The sequence below is a fragment of the Conger conger genome, chromosome 16 (assembly GCF_963514075.1).
Source record: "Conger conger chromosome 16, fConCon1.1, whole genome shotgun sequence".
Lineage (NCBI taxonomy): Eukaryota > Metazoa > Chordata > Actinopteri > Anguilliformes > Congridae > Conger > Conger conger.
Window position 1 is genome coordinate 15,231,614 of NC_083775.1, and position 20,816 is coordinate 15,252,429.

The 20,816-nt window shown below is 52.9% G+C and overlaps 2 protein-coding genes across 2 annotated transcripts in view; both read right to left on the reverse strand.

Annotated features, from left to right (window-relative positions):
• The window catches only part of trap1 (TNF receptor-associated protein 1), a 15,002-nt gene extending 11,546 nt beyond the window's left edge, over positions 1 to 3,456 (reverse strand). Inside the window, 5 exon segments of the mRNA XM_061223696.1 lie at positions 249 to 320; positions 1,422 to 1,562; positions 1,989 to 2,071; positions 2,474 to 2,635; positions 3,363 to 3,456. Coding sequence (XP_061079680.1) covers positions 249 to 320; positions 1,422 to 1,562; positions 1,989 to 2,071; positions 2,474 to 2,635; positions 3,363 to 3,396 — 492 coding nt within the window. The 5' untranslated portion in view covers positions 3,397 to 3,456.
• Positions 3,457 to 4,705: 1,249 nt separating this feature from the next.
• crebbpb (CREB binding protein b) overlaps positions 4,706 to 20,816 on the reverse strand; it is a 55,290-nt gene continuing 39,179 nt past the window's right edge. The window contains exons 15-31 of the mRNA XM_061223700.1: positions 19,930 to 20,097; positions 19,526 to 19,709; positions 18,845 to 18,963; positions 17,538 to 17,777; positions 16,058 to 16,146; positions 14,517 to 14,597; positions 14,138 to 14,194; positions 12,956 to 13,033; positions 12,779 to 12,846; positions 12,367 to 12,517; positions 11,580 to 11,726; positions 11,367 to 11,480; positions 10,916 to 11,081; positions 10,563 to 10,730; positions 9,539 to 9,700; positions 7,968 to 8,249; positions 4,706 to 7,189 (exon numbers count right to left, since the gene is read on the reverse strand). Coding sequence (XP_061079684.1) covers positions 4,832 to 7,189; positions 7,968 to 8,249; positions 9,539 to 9,700; positions 10,563 to 10,730; positions 10,916 to 11,081; positions 11,367 to 11,480; positions 11,580 to 11,726; positions 12,367 to 12,517; positions 12,779 to 12,846; positions 12,956 to 13,033; positions 14,138 to 14,194; positions 14,517 to 14,597; positions 16,058 to 16,146; positions 17,538 to 17,777; positions 18,845 to 18,963; positions 19,526 to 19,709; positions 19,930 to 20,097 — 4,632 coding nt within the window. The 3' untranslated portion in view covers positions 4,706 to 4,831. The remainder of the gene's footprint in view (positions 7,190 to 7,967; positions 8,250 to 9,538; positions 9,701 to 10,562; positions 10,731 to 10,915; positions 11,082 to 11,366; positions 11,481 to 11,579; positions 11,727 to 12,366; positions 12,518 to 12,778; positions 12,847 to 12,955; positions 13,034 to 14,137; positions 14,195 to 14,516; positions 14,598 to 16,057; positions 16,147 to 17,537; positions 17,778 to 18,844; positions 18,964 to 19,525; positions 19,710 to 19,929; positions 20,098 to 20,816) is intronic.

Sequence of the window (20,816 nt, forward strand, 5' to 3'; positions counted from 1 at the left end):
GGGGGAGAGAGAGAGACAGAGAGAGAAGTAAGAGTAAAGGGAATAGTGAGTGGGACAGAGATGAAGGATGGGAGGATTTAGACAAAGGGGTTGGTGAATAAACATTGAGAAACCCCATTACATTATAAAACAAAATACATCTAAATAAACCCTACAAGTAACTGGGAAGGATTTTAGAAGAGAGCAGGACTCAGACTCCATTTTGCGCCTTCAGTAGTCAAAGCAGGCGAGGAACAGACAGACTGTACCTTGGAGCCTGAGCGAGCGATGGTCCCCAGGTTTGACACCAGCTCCTCCCGACTCATCCCCACCCCTGTGTCCTGAAGACAGATAGACGGGAAAAAATGTCACCTATGGCATTTGGAAAACGCCCTCGTCCTGTCCTGAGACGACCTGCCATTAGTACAAGCTTCATTTAACATTGGTGCAGTTCCATTTTCAACCACCAGACGGCACAGTGCATGCTGCAATTTTTTCTTGATACAGGTTTTTGCAGCTGATTTTTGAACTGCAGAATCAATTAACAGCACACTACGGCCTAAATGCAACAGGGAGAGACAGAAAACCTGTTCAGCACGTGCCTGCTATTGAAAACATAAATTATTGGATAAATAAGTAAAACTGAAATTCTGCAGTAGACCAGGCAAAACCACAGAGGCAAACACAAAAACCAAGCACCCAACATTGAGGTTTAAAGTTGAATGCATGTAAAATACATTACCCCACCATCTCATTTAAGAGTATGGGAACAACCAATTCTACAATATATTTATATTTTACATGTACATACAAATGCACACACTAAAACCGTTTCTTACCTCTGACCACTGGACAATTAATTGGATTTCTAAATATTACACAAATGGCGGCATTTTACATTTTAAAATGGAGGGAAACACCTGAATGATGGTGGTACCCTACCTGGATAGTGAAGGTGCCCTATCAGTGCAAACTCTTTTATGATGGTGCCCCACCTGGATAGTGAAGGTGCCCTATCAGTGCAAATTCTTGTATGATGGTGCCCTATCAGTGAGAACTCCTGTATGGTGGTGCCCCCTATCAATGAGAACTCCTGTATGGTGCTGCCCCACCTGGATAGTGAAGGTGCCCTATCAGTGAGAACTCCTGTATGGTGGTGCCCCACCTGGATAGTGAAGGTGCCCTATCAGTGCAAACTCTTTTATGATGGTGCCCCACCTGGATAGTGAAGGTGCCCTATCAGTGAGAACTCCTGTATGGTGGTGCCCCACCTGGACAGTGAGGGTGCCCTATCAGTGAGAACTCCTGTATGGTGGTGCCCCACCTGAATGGTGAAGGTGCCCTATCAGGGTAAACTCCTGTATGGTGGTGCCCTATCAGTGAGAACTCCTGTATGGTGAAGGTGCCCTATCAGTGAGAACCCCTGGATGGTGGTGTCGTACCTGGATGGTGAAGGTGCCCTTGGCCGCATCGGTCTGCAGGTGTATCTCCATGGGCGCGGTGTCGCCCCCTCCTGAGATCAGCTTGTGTCGCAGCTTCTCCAGAGCGTCGCTGCCGTTAGAGATCAGCTCCCGGATGAACACCTGCAGGAGAGGCAGGTGCAGTCACACGCGGAAACATCCCTGAAAGTTCCAGAGGCCAAGCAGTAGGGCAGCACTCCTCAACTCCACGTTCTGCAGGCCGCACCGTCTGCAGGCATTCGCTGTGCGCTACATCACCTGATAGTAGGGCAGTAGGGCCAGGCCAACATGCTGATTCATCAGTCATTTGACCTCACCCAGTTTTGCATAACTTGAATCAGATGGCCAATGGACCAGTGTGATATTGCTATCTTACTATTAGCAGAAGTAGATATTGTAATTTAAATTGTACAAGTCCGTAATAAATGCAACAAATTTGTTTCTTTAAATATTTTTAAAACACTGCCAAAACCACAAATGCATTAGTACCTAAATGTGCAGAAGTCTGACCACTGTTTGTGCATTAATGGGGTGCCCTCTTCCACTTACCTCTTTCTCTGAATACAGTGACCTCGCCACAATGTCCAGCAATTTCTTTGTTTCTGCCTGGAACTCATGCTTCGAGAAGGTTCCTGAAAAACACGCATCGCATTCGTTAAGCATTACGAATGACAGATTGTAATTTTTAAAAATCGGATTTTCTGAGTCTGTTGTTCTGCTTGGCATGATTTGAACAGTAATACCAGAAGCACTACCACCTCTGGAAAAGGGTATATATGAAGAGCATTTTTCAATAGCAGCTGATACAGTATATAAACCTTATATATATGGAAATTCATGGCTTTCCACTTGTGTATTCCATTGTAATGACATTCTAAACAATTAATTGTATGCATGGACCGTGCAACAGCGCGTCACTTTTATTAATTTTGGTCCTTTGGAAATATATCGGGATGAACCCTATTTCTTCAGTGAAGAAGGCCGGGGACAACCGAATCCGGGGCAGGTCGGCGTTTCCGCTTCATCTCACGCACCTTGCACGTTCTCGGTGTCGCTGATAATGGTGTGGAGCGGCTCCTCCTCCGCGCTCTCCGCCTGCTGTGTGCTGTAGGCGTGCCTGGCAAGATATTGGGTCGCAACCAGGCTGGGGTGCTGGGGGCTCCACACTCGGGGTCTAATCCCGCACTGCCGTGACCCTGCGTAGGGGTAAATAAAAACCGAACGAATAAAAATCCGTATGCTAATGATGCCCTTGATACAAGAGGTTGATACAACGAGCAAGATAAATTAGGCTGCTGGCTTTATTTCCTCTTGGTTCCATACTTGCGTCAATTTACAAACCGTACCATTTTAAACAACTGTCATTTGACAATAATGGAATACACCTCAATATATATTGTGACATCCTTTCAACGTAAATACATTAAATGCGTGTATAGAGCGTCAATTAATTATCCTGTCAATTTGATTTCGTAACACAAAAATGCGTGCATACGATGCCCGCTAACCGGGCATCTAACATACCGGTAGCTGCACAGAGGCTGAAAGGCGCTGCGTTGCTACTGCTCCGCAAAACCCGAATAGACGCCGACGACAAAAACCTCGAATTGACCCGTTGGGAAGCAACTAAACCACATTTCAGAAGGTTTAAGTAGCGAGACATATTTACTCCGCTTGTCAAGTAGTCTGACCTACTCACGAACAGCGTGCGACTACAGCCAGTCCTAGGCGCTTAGTAGTGACGTAATCAAGGTGACCGGCGAGGAGCCTGCGAAAACCCGCAGTGTCTTGAAAAAATAACAGTACATTATTTGCGTGCATTTCGCGTAGTTACAAAACATGTTTCAGCTCAAATGTGCTTTCGTTTTCTGTTAACCCTTCCAGCTCAACGAATGTGTTTTTTCTGGATTGTCTTGCACTTACTGATAGAAGTCCCGCAATGTCCTCTGAAGGTCATCAGACGAAAACGACAGTACTCCTCACCCTAGTTAAATTTAGAGGTTATGACAATCGGCCATTTTGACATGACCCGTGCGATTACGAATCGGAGGAGTATTTACAATTTTCCAACTTTATCCAAAACCTCAGAATTAAGAACATAAAAAATCCTGTCAAAATATACTTTCTCGTACACGAATTAATGGGCACGAAATGTTGTGTGTGTGATATGCAATGATGAAATCTAAATTTTATCCCTCGTGTTCCCCCACAAAAAACAACCACACAGAATGTCTGTTGCACACAGTTTATTTAACAATATGGTATATAAGTAAGAAATGAATTATTTTAACCAGTTTTTACAGTGATTTAATTATTTTCCTTATATTTATAGCATTTTAAACAACCTGCATGATTTTGAGAATGGTTGACCCCCGATTCAAGTTCTGTAAGAAGAACGAGGTTTTTTTTTTTTTTTTTCTATCCATTCAAATCAGCAGTCAGTGATCCCACTGCAGACCAGGTTTTGGGATTAAGTCTTTATGACAAATTTCAGCGATCAAAGGAGAAACAAAAAGCAACGATTTCTACACCTGCAAGACAAAAATCTTGTTCCGAGCCAGTAAGGTGTACGCATTGGTATGTCTTGCTTCAATGCAGTGTGTGTGTGTGTTTGTGTGTGTGTGTGTGTGTGTGTGTGTGGTAACTGTCTGCCAGTGTGCATGAGTGGCTTGCTTGCATGTGTGTGTATGCGTGCACGGAAGTGTTTCAAATGTGTGCAATCGTCTAATTCCTATCTATACAAATGAATACTTAAATCTCCCGCACAGACTCACGATGAGGAAAGTAAAGAGAGCTTCTCCTGAAAGCGTGTCCTTTGGAGAAAAATCCGTACATTAGAACGTCTGCCAGGACCCAGGAAAGAGAGAAGCAACCTGGCCTAATTCCCAGAAATTATTTTACAGCCTCTCAACACAAAAATGCTTTACGTTTGCAAAGGTACAAAATAAAAAGTAAGAATAATATAATGAAATATTTCATTTTGTAAATTTTCATTTAAAAAAAAAAAGAAAAAAAAAAGAACAAAAAAAAAAAGAAAAGGCCCATGAAACCATACCAGGACAAAAACAGAAATCTCTCCTATCTGGTCAGAACCAAAAAATATATTCTTTGTGATTTAATTATTTTGTGTAGACAGCATTTTCTTTTAAATTCCCTCCCCTTGTAGGAAGCAACAAATAGCAGTCTCTCGGTAGGAAACCTTCATATTCCCCCGCAAGGTGGACTTTTCATTTTTTTTTCCATCTTTTTTTCTTTTTAAATTTCTTTAAACTTTTTACATGTCAGTACAAAAAGGTTTTTTTTGTTTTTTGTTTTTCTGGGGAGAAAAACGCAAACGTGAGACCCCAGGAAGAGGAGGGCGAGGTCGGGGGGGGGCGTTTGGCCTCCGAATGCTACAACCCCTCCACGAACTTCTCCAGCGTGTCCCCGGTGGTGTCGCCCACCAGGCCCAAGTCCGAGGGGAGGCCGGCCCGGCCGGGGGTGCTGAGCTGGGGCAGCATGGCGCTCTGCTCGGGCCCTCCCAGGTGCCCCTGCTCCATGGAGTTGGGCATGGGGGGCGCGGCCAGGCCGGCGTGGGGGTGCGGGTGGGGGTGGGGCAGCGGGTGGGGGCGCGGCGAGCCCGAGTGGGGCGACGGCTGGGGCTGTATCCGGGGCGACGGGCTGGAATGTGGCGGCTGTTGCGAGGAGGAGGAAGAGGAGGAGGAGGAGGAGGAAGGTGGGGGAGGGCAGGGCGACTGCACGGGGGCGGGCGAGCGCCCCTGGTTGCCCAGCGAGTTGGCGAGCTGGTGCGCGCCGCCCTGCGGCTGAGCCGACAGCATGTGGGCCTGGGGGCTCATGGGGCCGGGCGGGGCCGGGGAGCCCATCTGAGGTTTCATCCCCGCCTGCTGCTGCTGCTGCTGGAGCAAGCGCTGGTGCAGCAGGTTCTGAGTCCCCTCCAGGCCCATCTGACCCATGGGCGGCAGCTGCCCCATGGGCCCCGCGGGCCCTCCACCCTGCTGCTGCTGCTGCTGCTGCTGCTGCTGCATGGCCAACTGCTGCATGCGGAGCTGCGAGTAGCTGGCGGGGCCCTGCGGCTGGGGGAACTGCCCGTGCGCTTGCTGCATGGAGCCCTGTTGCTGCTGCTGCTGCTGCTGCTGCTGCTGCTGCTGCTGCAGGAACTGCCGGCGGTACAGCTCCTGGATCTGCGTGCTGTGCTGGCCGGGGTTCCTCATGGCGCCCATGCCCTGCGGCAGGGCCTGTTGCTGCGGCTGCATGCCGGGCCTCTGCTGGGGCCCCCCAGGCTGCATGGGGGCCAGGCCCTGCATGGCGGGCTGGGCGTTGGGGTGCGGCGGTGGCGGGCCCTGCTGCCCCGGCCCCTGCTGCCCCGGCCCCGGGCCCTGGCCCTGGCTGGCCTGGTACTTGGCGGTGCGCTGCTTGATGAAGGCGGCCATGAGCTGCGGGTTGGCCTTGAGGATGTTGAGCACCTGCTGCTGCTGCTGGGGCGAGCTGGGAGACTTCAGCGTGAGCAGGAGGTCCTGCAGGGCCGAGGACGGCGTCCCACCCGCCGCGGGGCCCCTGGGCGGGGTCTGCTGCCCGGGCCCCTGGGGCGGGAGGGGGCCCTGCATGCGGGGCGGCTGCTGCATCATGGGCCGCTGCAGGTGCTGGGCCTGCGGGGGAGGTTGCGGCCCGCCCATCAGAGCCTGCTGGCCGGGGACCTGCTGCTGCTGCTGCGGGGGCTGCTGTTGTTGCTGGGGAGGCTGCTGAGGGACCTGCATCGGCCCCTGGGGGCCCCACTGGCCGGGCTGCATGGCCTGCATGACCGCGGGCCCTCGGGGGCCCCCTACCATCTGCATGGGGGCCTGCATGCGGGGGTGCCCCATGGCGTGCCCGTTGAGCCGGTAGTCCTGGTGCTGCTGCTGGGCCTGCGCCACGCGCTCGATGTGCCGCGCAACCTTCAGCGCCGCCAGCGGGGGCGGGGGCTGCCCCTGCCCCTGCCCCCCGGGCCCCAGGGGCAGCGGGGACTGCCCCTGCTGCTGCCCCTGCTGCGGCTGCTGGTGGAGGGGCGAGGACTGCGGGCCCGGCTTGCCCTGGGACAGGGGGGCCGCGGGGGGCGGGCCGGGGCGCGGCCCGCCGGGGAAGGAGGGGGACATGGCCATGGCGGGGTTGGCGGGCGGGGCCGGCGGGGGCGGGGGCGCTTGGGGCTGGGGCGTCTGCGGGGCCCCGGGCTGCTGCTGCTGCTGCTGCGGCGGGGGGGGCTGGTGGGGGGTGGGCGTCCCCGGAGCGGACGGCGTCGGGGGCGACGGCAGGCTGGGGGCCCCCCGGCCCTGCATGGTGGCCATGCGCCGGCGCATCATCTGCGCCTGCTGCAGCCGGTGCTGCAGCTGCTGCTGCCGCAGCTTGTGCTTGATGTTGAGGCAGAAGGGCACGGGGCACTTGTTCTCCTGGCAGTGCTTGGCGTGGTAGCAGCAGAGGGCGATCAGCTGCTTGCACACGGGGCAGCCGCCGTTGGTCTTGCGCTTGCAGCCCTTGGTGTGCTGCACCACGCGCTTCATCTTCTGGCAGGAGGCCAGCGAGCAGTTGGCGTTGCGGCACTGGCAGGCGTGCACCAGGGACTGGATGCAGCGCTGGATGCTCAGGCGCCGGCTCTCCTGCGGGCTCTTGGAGGCCTCGGCCCCCGCGCCCGCGCTGTCGTCGTCCAGACCCAGGCCCCACTTCAGCATCTGGTGCTCGTGGCCCTTGGCGTTGTAGCAGTTGATGCACAGGTCAAAGTCCTGCAGGGAGGGGGGGGAAACACACACGTCAGTTAGGAGGGAGGCATCGGGAGACGGCCGGATGTCAGAGCCGGGCCGGACGTGTGAGTATAATGAACCGCTCGGACGGCTTTATGTCACACCAGCGCACGTTATTTACGCCGCCCGTCAGTCTGTAAGTGCAGCAGGTTACTCGGTACATTTTTTTCAGTTTAGGATCCGAACAGATGGCAGTGTAGCATCTCCGCCTCAGGTTTTTACAAACCAATTACCCACCATATCTTTTGTACTCATGAACAGAAGACAAAACGGCAAAGAGATGCCTGGGCTCGATGCGAACATTTTCCCAGGCGCACATGCGCTCGAAAAATTCAGGAACACAAAATGTATGCCAACTAAGTAGATGTGCTCTTACAATTATTTTTCCAGTTAGCACACATCAGGGACATATGCTCCTAAAATGGCAGCACTGGTCAACCCCAAATTACATTACATTATTGGCATTTGGCAGACGCTCTTATCCAGAGCGACATACAGTTTATTAGACTAAGCAGGAGGACAATCCTCCCCTGGAGCAATGCGGGGTTAAGGGCCTTGCTCAAGGGCCCAACGGCTGTGCGGATCTTACCGTGGCTACACCGGGGATCAAACCGGATCAAACCGGATCAAACCGGCGACCTTGCGGGTTTCCCCAGTCATTTACCTTAACCGCTACGCTACAGGCCGACCCCAGACGGGCTAAGATGAACCTCGATCCCCGAACGGGAGCGGCGCCGCTCCGGGGCGCCCCCCGGCTCACCTCGCACACGGTGCAGTGCCAGCGCGTCTCCACGTGGTGCTTGCACTCGTTGCAGGTGTAGACGAAGCGGTCCTGGCCCTGGTTGTGCAGCTCCACCAGCATGCACATGGAGCTCCACTTGCACCTCCGCAGCGAGGAGAACTCCCAGTGCTTGTCCCGCGCCAGCGTCAGGAAGGCGTCCCGCCCGTCCATCAGGTCGCACGACAGCATGGGGTCCGGGTCCATGATGGGGGGCAGCGTGTTTATGACCGGGCCCGAGTGCAGGTGGATCACAAAGAACACCTGGGGGGGGGGGGATCAACCGGTCACTTTAACCCAGGACAATTCTGAACACCTGGGGTGGGGGAATCGACCGGTCACTTTAACCCAGGACAATTCTGAACACCTGGGGTGGGGGGATCAACCGGTCACTTTAACCCAGGACAATTCTGAACACCTGGGGGGGGGGATCAACCAGTCACTTTAACCCAGGACAATTCTGAACACCTGGGGTGGGGGAATCAACCGGTCACTTTAACCCAGCACAATTCTGAACACCTGGGGTGGGGGGGATCAACCGGTCACTTTAACCCAGGACAATTCTGAACACCTGGGGTGGGGGAATCAACCGGTCACTTTAACCCAGCACAATTCTGAACACATGGGGTGGGGGGGATCAACCGGTCACTTTAACCCAGGACAATTCTGAACACCTGGGGTGGGGGGATCAACCGGTCACTTTAACCCAGGACAATTCTGAACAAATGGCTAATAGACCCAGGCTAATTCTGAACAAATGGCTAACGGACCCAGGCTAATTCTGAACAAATGGCTAACGGACCCAGGCTAATTCTGAACAAATGGCTAATAGACCCAGGCTAATTCTGAACAAATGGCTAATAGACCCAGGCTAATTCTGAACAAATGGCTAACGGACCCAGGCTAATTCTGAACAAATGGCTAACGGACCCAGGCTAATTCTGAACAAATGGCTAATAGACCCAGGCTAATTCTGAACAAATGGCTAATAGACCCAGGCTAATTCTGAACAAATGGCTAATAGACCCAGGCTAATTCTGAACAAATGGCTAATAGACCCAGGCTAATTCTGAACAAATGGCTAATAGACTCAGGCTAATTCTGAACAAATGGCTAATAGACCCAGGCTAATTCTGAACAAATGGCTAATAGACCCAGGCTAATTCTGAACAAATGGCTAATAGACCCAGGCTAATTCTGAACAAATGGCTAATAGACCCAGGCTAGGGAGGATGGGGGGGGGGGGGGGTTTGAATCCTATCAGGGGCAAGTTACCAAAAAGTGCCGGGCCACAGGATGCTTGACATTCCAAAACGACAGTATTTATTTTGCCATGAGCACGAGTTTCGACCGCACGGGCCTTCACCGGAAGAGCCTCCGTCAGGTTTTCGCGAAGCGCGACGAGGCCGAAACATCCGTTCTCATGGCAAAATAAGTCGCCGTCACAGCGTTCGGACGCATCCGTCTGCCCTCGCTCAGCCCGTATACGCCTGCGCGAACGCCCAAGGAAGGAGGGGAAAAAAGCGCGTTAGACGTGAGGGGACGAGGCCCACCTCCTTGTGCTTCTCCATGGTGGCGTAGAGTTTCTGGGAGAGGTCGTTGGCCACGTTGGGCATCCCCGGTTTCTTCTTGTTGCCGCGGCTCAGGCTGCTCTTGTTCTTGTTGGTCTTCTTGTTGTTCTTCTTCTTGGCGTTCTTGCTGTCTGCCGGGGCGCCCTGGGGGAAATAACGCTGCCGTGTGAAACGCAGTCGAGCGTCTCGCCCCTGCTTTAGCCTGGAGAATCCGCCTCTGCCGCTGTTGCAGCCTCCGCTCACTCTCGCCATCTCGTCAATTTCTCGGGTAATATGAATGGTAAATGGCAGGCATTTGTATAGCGCCTTTATCTAAAGCGCTGTACAATTGATGCTTCTCCATTCACCCATTCGTACACACACTCGCACACCGACGGCGATTGGCTGCCATGCAAGGCGCCGACCAGCTCGTCAGGAGCATTTGGGGGGTTAGGTGTCTTGCTCAGGGACACTTCGACACAGCCCGGGCGGGGGATCGAACCGGCAACCCTCCGACTGCCAGACGACCGCTCTTACTGCCTGAGCCATGTCGCCCCTGAATATAAGGTCAGACTGCTCTTATAGGTATTGATGAGGGGTGGTCAGACACTCAAGCCCACAGATTAAACATGCAAGCTCCGGACAAACATGGAAATATAAGCAAGGAACCCCATAGTTCTCTCCAATTAAGAGTGCCTGCTGACTGATTCTAATGCAACTAGTGATGGAACCACATTGAACCCCAAACATGACTGGAGCAATTGGTGATTGACAAGCGACTCCCTGACACTGGATGCAATGGAAATGCTTTTTAATTGGCTAATATCAGCCAGTGGCAGGCAGCCCGGCCCCGTTCAGAGGAAGCCTTCGAGTCGCTGCTGCCAACAGGACATGAATAATGCGTGATGGAGAGAAAACCGGCAAATAAGGTCAGCAGGGCAAATCAGCAGGCAAGGAGCTTGAGAACTGCAGTGATTAAGCGGGTCTATAGACAAAGGGATTAGCAGATGAGCCAGGAGGATCTCACCTCGGGGGTCTCGCAGGACGCCGTGTTCTCCTCCTTCTTCCGCTCCTCCTCTTCCTGCTCCAGCTCCTTGATGCTCTCCTCCAGGACGTTGGGCCAGAAGTCTCCCTCGAAGTAGGGCAGCTCGTTGGCGCTGGTCAGGCGGTCCTCCGTGGCCTGCTTGAAGATGTCCTATGAAGCGAATGCACAGAGACACACGTCACAACCCGAAGGAGACTGACCATCGACCTCCAAACCCTCAAACCAAACCAACCAAACCCAACTTCAGGGCAGGAGACTGACCATCGACCTCCAAACCCTCAAACCAACCAACCAAACCCAACTTCAACTGTGGGAGGGGGCCCGCAGGGACCCACCTTGTAGTCGTGCAGGATCCTCTCGGCGAAGGCCTTGTCCAGCATCTTCCTGTACCACTCCTGCAGGCGCTTGGGTTTGGGGATCTTCTGGTCGATGGGGTGACAGTGGAAGATGTAGTCATCCCCCTCGCTGGGCGGGCAGGCCCAAATGTGACCCGTCACGTACCTGAGAGAGACACACACACAGACACCCAAACAATCAGCAAACATGACCCGTCTGCTCCGATGACACCATGACACTCTGTGTTACCATGACTTCATTTTCATGAGGAAAGCACCAAGGGAGGAAAGCACCAAGATTTTTTTCCAACTTGTGACAATTCTAGTCATATACAATTCACTTAGCTTCACAGAAAAGTGTGGGATGTGTGTGTGCGTTGTGTGCATGGCATGTGTTTGCGTGGCGGCGTTGGCGTTGACGGGCAGAGGGAGGCGTGTTGCGGAAACCTACCCCAGCTTCTTGACGTACTCCAGGTAGCCGATGAGAATCTCGTGGTAGACGGCGGTCCTCAGCAAGCGCGGTCTGAAGAAGTGGATGCTGTCCAGGTAGGATATGTACACCCGTCTGCGGAGGAGGGAGGAGGAGGAACGGCCGCACGTCAGTGAGGGCGGAACGCGCTCGCGTCGTCGGGGGCGACGGTGGCGGGCGTGGCGGCTCGCTCACCTGGTGTTGGGCAAGGGGCACTCGGACCCGTACTCCTGGACGTGCATCCCGAAGAAGCAGACGTCCACGCCGTCGATCTCCTCGAACGCGAAAAGTGCTTTGGTTCTGTATGGGAAGGACTCGCACATCTCACCCGTGTCCACAAACCTGGGGAGGGAGGGAGGGAGAAAGAAGGGAAATAAGGTAGAAAGAGAGAAGAACAGGTAAGCATAAAAAGGACGTTTCTCGAACTTGATGAAAATATGATACCGGCAGTGACAAAGTGCATGAATGACACTCAGGATTTAGCAGTCAGGGGGGACAATTTGGCCAGCAAACATGGACTCTGCCCAACATTTCTTTCACAAACCAGACAAAACCCAACCCAAGTCCTATATCCTGCTATAGCTCTCTGTCAGAGGGACTTGGCTTTTAATCCAGTATTAGGTGTCCCTGTATATCGCAGCAGGGTATGGGACAGGCACAGGTCTCAAACTGAATTTAGGGGTAATCTCCATTCACTCATCTCCATTAAAGCCATCAGGATGTCCCATTCTTTAGAGGGTTTTGTGTCGCATCTCACGAATCAAGCCCCTTAAGATACAAGCTTGCAGGTGACGTGACGACAGCAGGTGATGTCACGAGAACAGGTGATGTCACGAGAGCAGGTGATGTCACGAGAGCAGGTGATGTCACGAGAGCAGGTGATGTCACGAGAGCAGGTGATGTCACGAGAGCAGGTGATGTCACGAGAGCAGGTGCTGTTGTGCAGGCAGTTGCACAGGTGAGCAGTCAGGCTGCCCCTCACCTGGATTTCATGCCAGGTTTGACCTCCACGGTCTTGTCGGAGCTGGCCACCACTCGCACAAACACCTCCCCGGCCTCCGGATGGTTCTGTCTCTTCAGGTACTTATTGACCCGATCCTCTATGTACATGCCCAGCCTGGTGGTCTGGAGCCCTGGGACACACACACACACACACACACACACACACACACACACACACACACACATCAGGGCAGGCCTAACACCAGAGGTCCTGGAGTAGGGCTTTACATTACACTTACATTTAACTGAAAATCTTATCCACAGCTACTCTTTTTTCCAAGTACAAATGTTTTTATTTTTTTTATTTTTACATACACTCCATTTCTACAGCTGGATATTTTTACAGAAGCAGAAGCAGTTCAGGATGGGTGATCAGGCCAAGAGCCACTCACTTTTGGCAGCAAATTTGTTCTCCTTCCGCGTTTTTCCAGACTTCTTCAAACAGTTATTACAGATGAACCTGATGGAGGAGGAGAAAAGACCAGATTGTAATTCATTCATACATGTACAGCACATGTTTTTACATATGGTAACTCCTCATTCCCTTCCATTATGGCGTGTGCACTAACCCTGCTGGCCAGATGACGTCGTAGTGCAGCACACAGATCTGATGCATCCTGCGCCCACAGTCTTTACACTCAACAAACCTGCAATGAGGGGAGAGACACTGGGTCAGACCGGACCAGAACCGGAACCAGAACCATGCGGGGTGAGTCAGAGGAGCAGCTTGTTGCTGCTTGTCACAGTTTCTACTGTGTATGCGCAATTCTGCTGCATGTATGTGATTCTGCAACATGTACATATTTGTGATTCTGCTGCATGTATGTGATTCTGCAACATGTACACGTTTGTGATTCTGCTGCATGTATGTGATTCTGCAACATGTACATGTACAGGATTCTGCTGCATGCCTGTGATTCTGTTACATGTATGCGATTCTGCTACACGTGTGATTCTGCTACATGTTCTCTGCTTTCGTTCCTTGCGTGAATGAGACTCAGGATTTAGCAGTCAGACTGAACCCTGAACCTTCCCAATGGCTACTTTTTCATACACATAATGGACGTAAATGGGACAATTTGACCAGCAAATATGGAGTCTGCCCAACATTTCTTTCACAAACCAGACAAAAATAATAAACCAGCAAGCGCTCCCCACCCGAGTCCTATATCCTGCCATAGCTCTCTGTCAGAAGGACTTGGCTTTTAATCCAGAATTAAGTGTCCCTGTATATCACAGCAGGGTACGGGACAGGCACAGGTCTCAAACTGAATTTAGGGGTCATGATTCTGCTACACGTGTGATTCTGCTACACGTGTGATTCTTTTTTTTTTAAAGATATTTTTTAGGCCTTTTTCAGCTTTATTGGACAGTATATAGTATAGAGAGACAGGAAGAACGGGAGCGAGAGAGAGGGGAAGACATGCGACAAATGTCGGACGGTCGGATTCCGCCGACCGCCGACGTCGCGGCTCGCAATGAGCATGCGGTCAATGCTCTACAGGCTGCGCCACGGAGACACCCACTACACGTGTGATTCTGCCACAAGTGTGATTCTCCTACAAGTGTGGTTCTGCTACATGTTCTGCTTTCGTTCCTTGCGTGAATGACACTCAGGATTTAGTGTGGTTCTGCTACACGTGTGGTTCTGCAACACGTGTGGTTCTGCTACACATATGTGATTCTGCTACACGTGTGGTTCTGCAACACGTGTGGTTCTGCTACACACATGTGATTCTGCGGACACTTACGGCTCGGGGTCCAACATGTCGTTCTTCTTCTTTTCAAACTGGTCTTTCGATATCATACTGCGGAGAGAGTAATAAACAGAGAGATGGAGGGAGAGGGAGAAAGGGAGTTAAGCATTTTAAGGCAATTTGTCACACCAGTTATTCGACATCAGGGGGTCAAGCAGCCCAACACAAAAGGGGAAATGATCTTCCCAAAACTACAGCGTTCAGTTAAAATTCATACTGTGCGGGAAATACAAAGGCACAGCGGGACAGAGCACAGAAAACCTGAATCCGCACTGTGAAACAGGACAGGCTCGATGTTCACAGTTTAATCCGGCGTACGCCTGAAGGCGCGTTCACAAACGCGGCGCGCGAGCGGAGGAGGGCGAACACTCACGTCTGCGATTGGGCGGGGTCGTCTCCCAGGGTGACGCGCTCGCCCTGGATCTCGTTGAAGCACTTCTCACAGAAGTGATACCTGTGAGAGAGAGACACACCCGGGGATGAGCCGGAGCGAACCCAGATTTCACGCTCTCGGGGTCCTGTCAAAGAGGACACGTTCTCCAGACGGAAACCCCTCATCCCAGGGGGGAACGCTCTGGATGTGAAGTTGAATAAACCGTGGCGAGGGGGGGGGGGGGGGGGAGTTATGCTGGCTGTGAGGAGTGGGGGTATGGGCAATGAGAGGGGGGGGGGGCAACTAGGCATGAGAGCCATGGCTGCCATCCTACCTCGATCTGTAACCCTCCCCGTCTGAACGAAGGAAACTAAATATGGAGACTATCCGCGCTTCATAAAGAAGGAATAAATAACTGGAATAAGACAGGAGGCAGGGGGAGTGAGAGACGGAGACATCGGTGCAGACTGAGCGCACAGGACTTCACTCCGCTCCCTTTAGCTCTCCCTGGTGCCACATTAAAGTCACTAACTTGCAGGGCCCTGTTACCCTTAGTCACGCTGTAAGAACACAAATGCTGCCAGGCCTTTCTTCCCATACCATTCTGCGTGGGCTACTGCCAAAATCGCACAATCTCCATCATGTTACACAAGCAAGAGTTCATGTCTAATCCGCAGTCCCACTTGCTGTTGAGAACGTCAATAAGGATCTCTGTATTTGCCAAGGCAGATCTCCAACAGTCATCTCTTTTCCTAATCGGAGATTTTACAACGTGTAAATAAACAAAAGAGGTGCTCTGGAATTCACAGTACTTCACCTGATGCAACGACGGCACTAAAGGGCAGAAATTGCCCTGCTGTAGCGCAATGCGGACAGCAGGGGGAGCAGTGGAGCAGTATGAGAAAACGGTCATTTTGTAGAAAAATGCCATATTTCGTTCCTTGCGTGCATTCGACAAGCACAACAGAGCAGGGTCCCATTACAGCGCTGGAGGGAGGGAGGGAGGAGTTAAGATGGTTTCCCCACCTCCTGCGTCAGGCTGAGCCCTCGGTCCTGCTTGAGATACTGCAGCCACGCTGGGACAGCACACGGCATGCGTACGCCAGAGAGCGCCAGAGAGCACCAGAGAGCGCCACAGAGCGCCACAGAGCGCCACAGAGCGCCACAGAGCGCCACCAGAACCCGCAAACCTCCAGCCCAGCCCCCACTCACGGCCATGCCAAGTCCTGCCTCATCAACGCTTTTTTTACAACTTGATCTCTGGCGGACACAATAACTGACACATTTTAGGGGACGTGTGTTTTTCGTGTTTTCACTTGATTCATACGGGGGAACACAGAGAGGGTTACAGACAGAGAAGGGGTAACACCATGTTTAAGTGTGGAGGCACAGAATCGAACCCCTGGTCGAGCCGGAAGGGTTACGTGTGGGTTGAGGGTCGGCTGCCCCACCACTCGTCCAGAGAAAAAGGAAAAACGGATCGCGACATGCCCCCCCACGCCAGGGAAAGGCCCCCGGCCTGCAGAACCCCGCCCTCTTACCTGTTCTGGTAGCTGTAGTAGGTGCCGTCCCTGGATATGGTGCACAGCTGTTTCCCGTAGCAACACAGCGTTTGAGGGGAGAACTCGTACTGCGGAAACGAGGAGAGAGAGGGTTTTTGGTCCACAGTCTCAGTGCTACCGTTAGCGCAGCCCGAGCCGACACAGAACGTTCTCACAACGTTGCTGCAATGCAGTGGCAGCGGTTATGACGTCGACGAAGCGTTCCAGCAACGGGACGCTTTCTGCAGCCACCGGCCAATTCAGAACCGGGGCGTTCGGACTCCGCCCTCGAAGCCTTCTCCTGCGTGCCGGCTCTCAACTGTAACGGGCTGTTAACCGCACTTAATTAAACACTTAGCAGGTCCACTGAGGGATGGGTTCAGCGCCATTTTAAAGCCACATTAAGCGAGAAACGACCACGGGGGCACTTTACGCCAATGTCCTCTCACCGTCCCAGGGCTTTCAAATCAGGCAGATTAACGCTTTACTTTAACGCCGCGTGAGGACAGCGACTCCCGTGGAAACCTTCGCACGTTTCATTTCTGAAACGGTAAGACAGGAGAAATGGTCGTGCTTCTAATTGCTGAAATTCTGTCTCGGCTGGCGACCGAAACATTTATGAAAACCAGGAGCTGCCCATCCCTCCCTACCTCCCTGTGAACCTTAATTGTTGTCTCTGTGACTTGCTTTGTGTATCGGTATTCTTAGTTGGCTAGGTAAGCAGTGTTTGGATAGTTAACTTTGGTCACTTTTGCTCTGTTGTTTGTTTCTTTGTTCAAAAAAATTATAATTGGCCCTCGTCCTTATCTTTGTTGTACAGGTAGCAGTTGAAATTGTACTTCCCTCTAGGGTCTTTCAGCGAACTTATCCCTGGTTATGGGTATGCACTTTGTTGTACGTCGCTCTGGATAAGAGCGTCTGCCAAATGCCAATAATGTAATGTAATGTAATGTAATGTAATGAAGGCAAAACCGAAGCAAAGGCGATGAGCTAAAAAACCCTTTATACTGTGATAATGTGGCAGAGCCAGCGCTTAAGGGGGGGGGAAACGATGGAAGAACCTTAATTGATCAAGAGATGAAAAGCACACACGGGCTTGGCTCAGGACCCAGTCTGAAAACCCCCTCGCTCAGAAGGCGCTCGACACAAACTTTGATGTGGGACAGACGACACAGTAACTCAGCAAAAGGGTAACCGACGTGCTGAAACCACAGTCGAGTCGGGTACTCCTGCCAGTGCGGTTTACTGACTCAGTTAGGTACTTCATTACGCCTTGAAGTGAGCAGCGCTATAAAGTAATGAATCGAGGTTTCTGGTACATCCAGACGAACCGACTCAAACGATCACGCTCTCCCTCACCCTGAAGTCTTACCCTCACTGCATTTCAAATGAGGGCGAATGAACGTATGGCTGGGCATTCCGAAGTGGAGAAACGGAGGAATAGAGGGAAAGAGTGAAATGAAACGGGGGAAAGGCTGACCTTCCGGCCGCAGCAGTAGCCCAGGCCCTGCATGACGGGGTCGATCTCCTGCTCGAACACCTCGGCCAGCTTGGAGCAGTACTTGTAGACGCGCGAGGTCTTGCGGTTGTACAGCCAGGCGTTGTAGAACATGAGCCAGATGTCGTCCACGTACTGCCAGGGCTCCTGGTACTGCCCCGTGTCCAGCTTGCGCTTGATGGTGGACAGGTCCATGGGGTTCTTCACTATGTCAAAGTAGTCCTGGAGCACAGGAGAGAGTCAGTGAGTCACTCTGAGTGAGTCAGTGAGTGAGTGAGTAAGTAAGTGAGTCAGGCGGTGAGTCAGTCAGTAAGTGAGTCAGGCAGTAAGTGAGTCAGGCAGTCAGAAGGTGAGTCAGTCAGTCAGAAGGTGAGTCAGTCAGTCAGAAGGTGAGTCAGTCAGTCAGAAGGCGAGTCAGTCAGTCAGAAGGTGAGTCAGGCAGTAAGTGAGTCAGGCAGTGAGAAGGTGAGTCCGTGAGAAGGTGAGTCAGTGAGAAGGTGAGTCAGGCAGTAAGTGAGTCAGGCAGTGAGAAGGTGAGTCAGTGAGAAGGTGAGTCAGTGAGAAGGTGAGTCAGTGAGAAGGTGAGTCAGTCAGAAGGTGAGTCAGTCAGAAGGTGAGTCAGTCAGAAGGTGAGTCAGTCAGTCCGAAGGTGAGTCAGTCAGTCAGAAGGTGAGTCAGTCAGTCCGAAGGTGAGTCAGTCAGTCCGAAGGTGAGTCAGTCAGTCAGAAGGTGAGTGAGTCAGTCAGTCAGAAGGTGAGTCAGTCAGTCAGAAGGTGAGTCAGTCAGTCAGAAGGTGAGTCAGGCAGTATGTGAGTCAGTCAGTGAGAAGGTGAGTCAGTGAGAAGGTGAGTCAGTGAGAAGGTGAGTCAGTGAGAAGGTGAGTCAGTCAGAAGGTGAGTCAGTCAGAAGGTGAGTCAGTCAGAAGGTGAGTCAGTCAGTAAGTGGGTCAGGCAGTAAGTGAGCCAGTCAGTCTGGCAGTCAGGCAGTCAGGCAGGGCGTGAATGAATGAGTTGGGCACGTGACTGAATTGAAGAGAGTGAATGAGTGGATGAGTGAGTGAGGCAGTGATGAGCTGCTCAGTGAATCAGTGAGTGAGTGAATGAGTGGATGAGTGAGTGAGGCAGTGACTGAGCCAGTTGGAGAGTGAATCAGCGAATGAGAGAGTTGGGTCGGTGATCGGGAGGGTGAATCGCTGGGCCAGTCAGAAAGCGAGGGTGAGCAGTGTCTCAGGGGAAAGCCAGAGAGAGCGGGGCCGCCCCTCGGCCCGGGTCCGGGCGCGGGGCACTCACCGGGATGCCCAGGAGCATGGGGTCCACGGGCTGGCGGAAGGGCAGGGACTCGGGGTCCTGGCGGTACAGCGCCTCCAGCGTGGGCATCAGGGCCTGCCGCAGCTCCTCCGGCTTAAAGACTGCGGGGAGCGGGAGGGGGCGACCGTCAGTGCACAGGGGGACCGACAGCGGGTGGAGGACAGGGGGGGGGGGTTTGGAGGTCGTCAGACCTGGGTCAAATGCGTAATCGCTTTGGATTTCCACACTTACCTGGTGCAATCGAGTCAACCGCGAGCCCCTCCCCCTATTTCGACGCAGACTCAAAACCCACCTTTTCAAACTCTACCTTAGTCCTCCCTCCTGATTTCCCCTACCCCTCCTTTCTGATATCCCTATCCTTGTCTAACCCCCCCCCCAAAAAAAATAGCACTTCTGATGACAACTGTTTAGAACAGCATTTCCTGTGTATTTTGCTAGTTTCTGGATGTGATGCTCTGACATATGGTAGAACCTATGCACTTGTAAGTCGCTTTGGATTAAAAGCGTCTGCCAAATGACTAAAATGTAAATGTAAATGTAAACCGGAAGGTTGATACCTTTTTCGAGAGCATTTCATTGGTTCCAATACGCCGCGCCCAAGCTCGGCAACTGACCCAGGTGTGGGGGGGGAAAAGGGCGCTTTAAAGGGCCTGGCTCTCTCACCTTTCCTCCGCGGCTGGGAAGGGGAGGTGGACGAGGCCGTGCCGTTGGCTCCGCCCTCCTCCTCCTCTTTGGGCTCCACCTTTATGTCGGGCTTCTTCTCCTCCACCTCCATTGGCTCCTGCTTTGGCTCCGCCCCATCAGGCTCCTCCTTCTTCACTGCCTGCGGCCTCGTGTCGTCCTCCTGCTGGAGGGGCAGAGCGGTACGTTCGTGAACGCCAAAATTAACAGCGCGCTCTGCCACCCTTGGGTTTATATTCCCGGTTAGATCAGCAGAGACTACAAAAAGGATTGAGAAATGAGAACGCGTCCTGCAACACAACTGGGCTGAACGCAGGGGTGCGGAGCTGGGCGCGGCTACGCCCGGCTCCAGGGCTGAGCACGGGGGGCGCGGGCGGGGAACGCACCTCTGTTTTGGGCTCCGTCTTGCCGGAGTGGAAGTCCTGCTCGTCGGCCCGGGGGTGGGGCTTGGCGTCGGGGGCGGGGAGGTCGGGCAGGGCCTGCTGGGAGTGGACCTCGGCCACGGACGCCGGGGTGGGCACGCGGTTGTCTATGCTGGCCGCCGCCTGGGAGAGCTGGGGGCGCCACAGAGAGAGAGAGACGGACGTTCGGACCGGGCCAGTCGAGAGACGCCACGACGCAACGCGAGAAGAGAAGCGGCATCGGACTCCGGAGCTCATGGAACTGCAGAAACCTACAGAGCGGACTGTAGCGTGGTGGTTAAGGTAAATGACTGGGACACGCAAGGTCCGTGGTTCTAATCCCAGTGGAGCCACAATAAGATCTGCACAGCCGTTGGGCCCTTGAGCGAGTTCCTTAACCCTGCATTGCTCCAGGGGAGGATTGTCTCCTGCTTAGTCTAATCAACTGTACGTCGCTCTGGATAAGATGTAATGCAATGTAATGTACAGAGGTTCAGTTCCACCAGGGCTGCCCAACCCACTTTTCCTGGAGATCAACCACCCTGTAGGTTTACACACCAACCCCAACAAAGCACACATTATTCAACTGCTAGAGATCTCATTGAGCTACTTATTTGTAGAATGTAGTGTGCCAAATTACTTGAAACACCAGATTCTATGAACAAGTAGCTCAATGGGATCTCTAGCAGTTGAATGACGTGCGCTTTGTTAGGGTGGGATTGAAAAATCTACAGGGTGGTAGATCTCCAGGAAGAGGGTTGGGCAGCCCTGGTGGAACTGAACTCCTGTAGGTTTGACAGTCTTCACCGTTTCATGAGCTCTGGAGTCAGACTCTCAGGTTACACTGAAGGTGCCCTCAGAGATGAACAAAT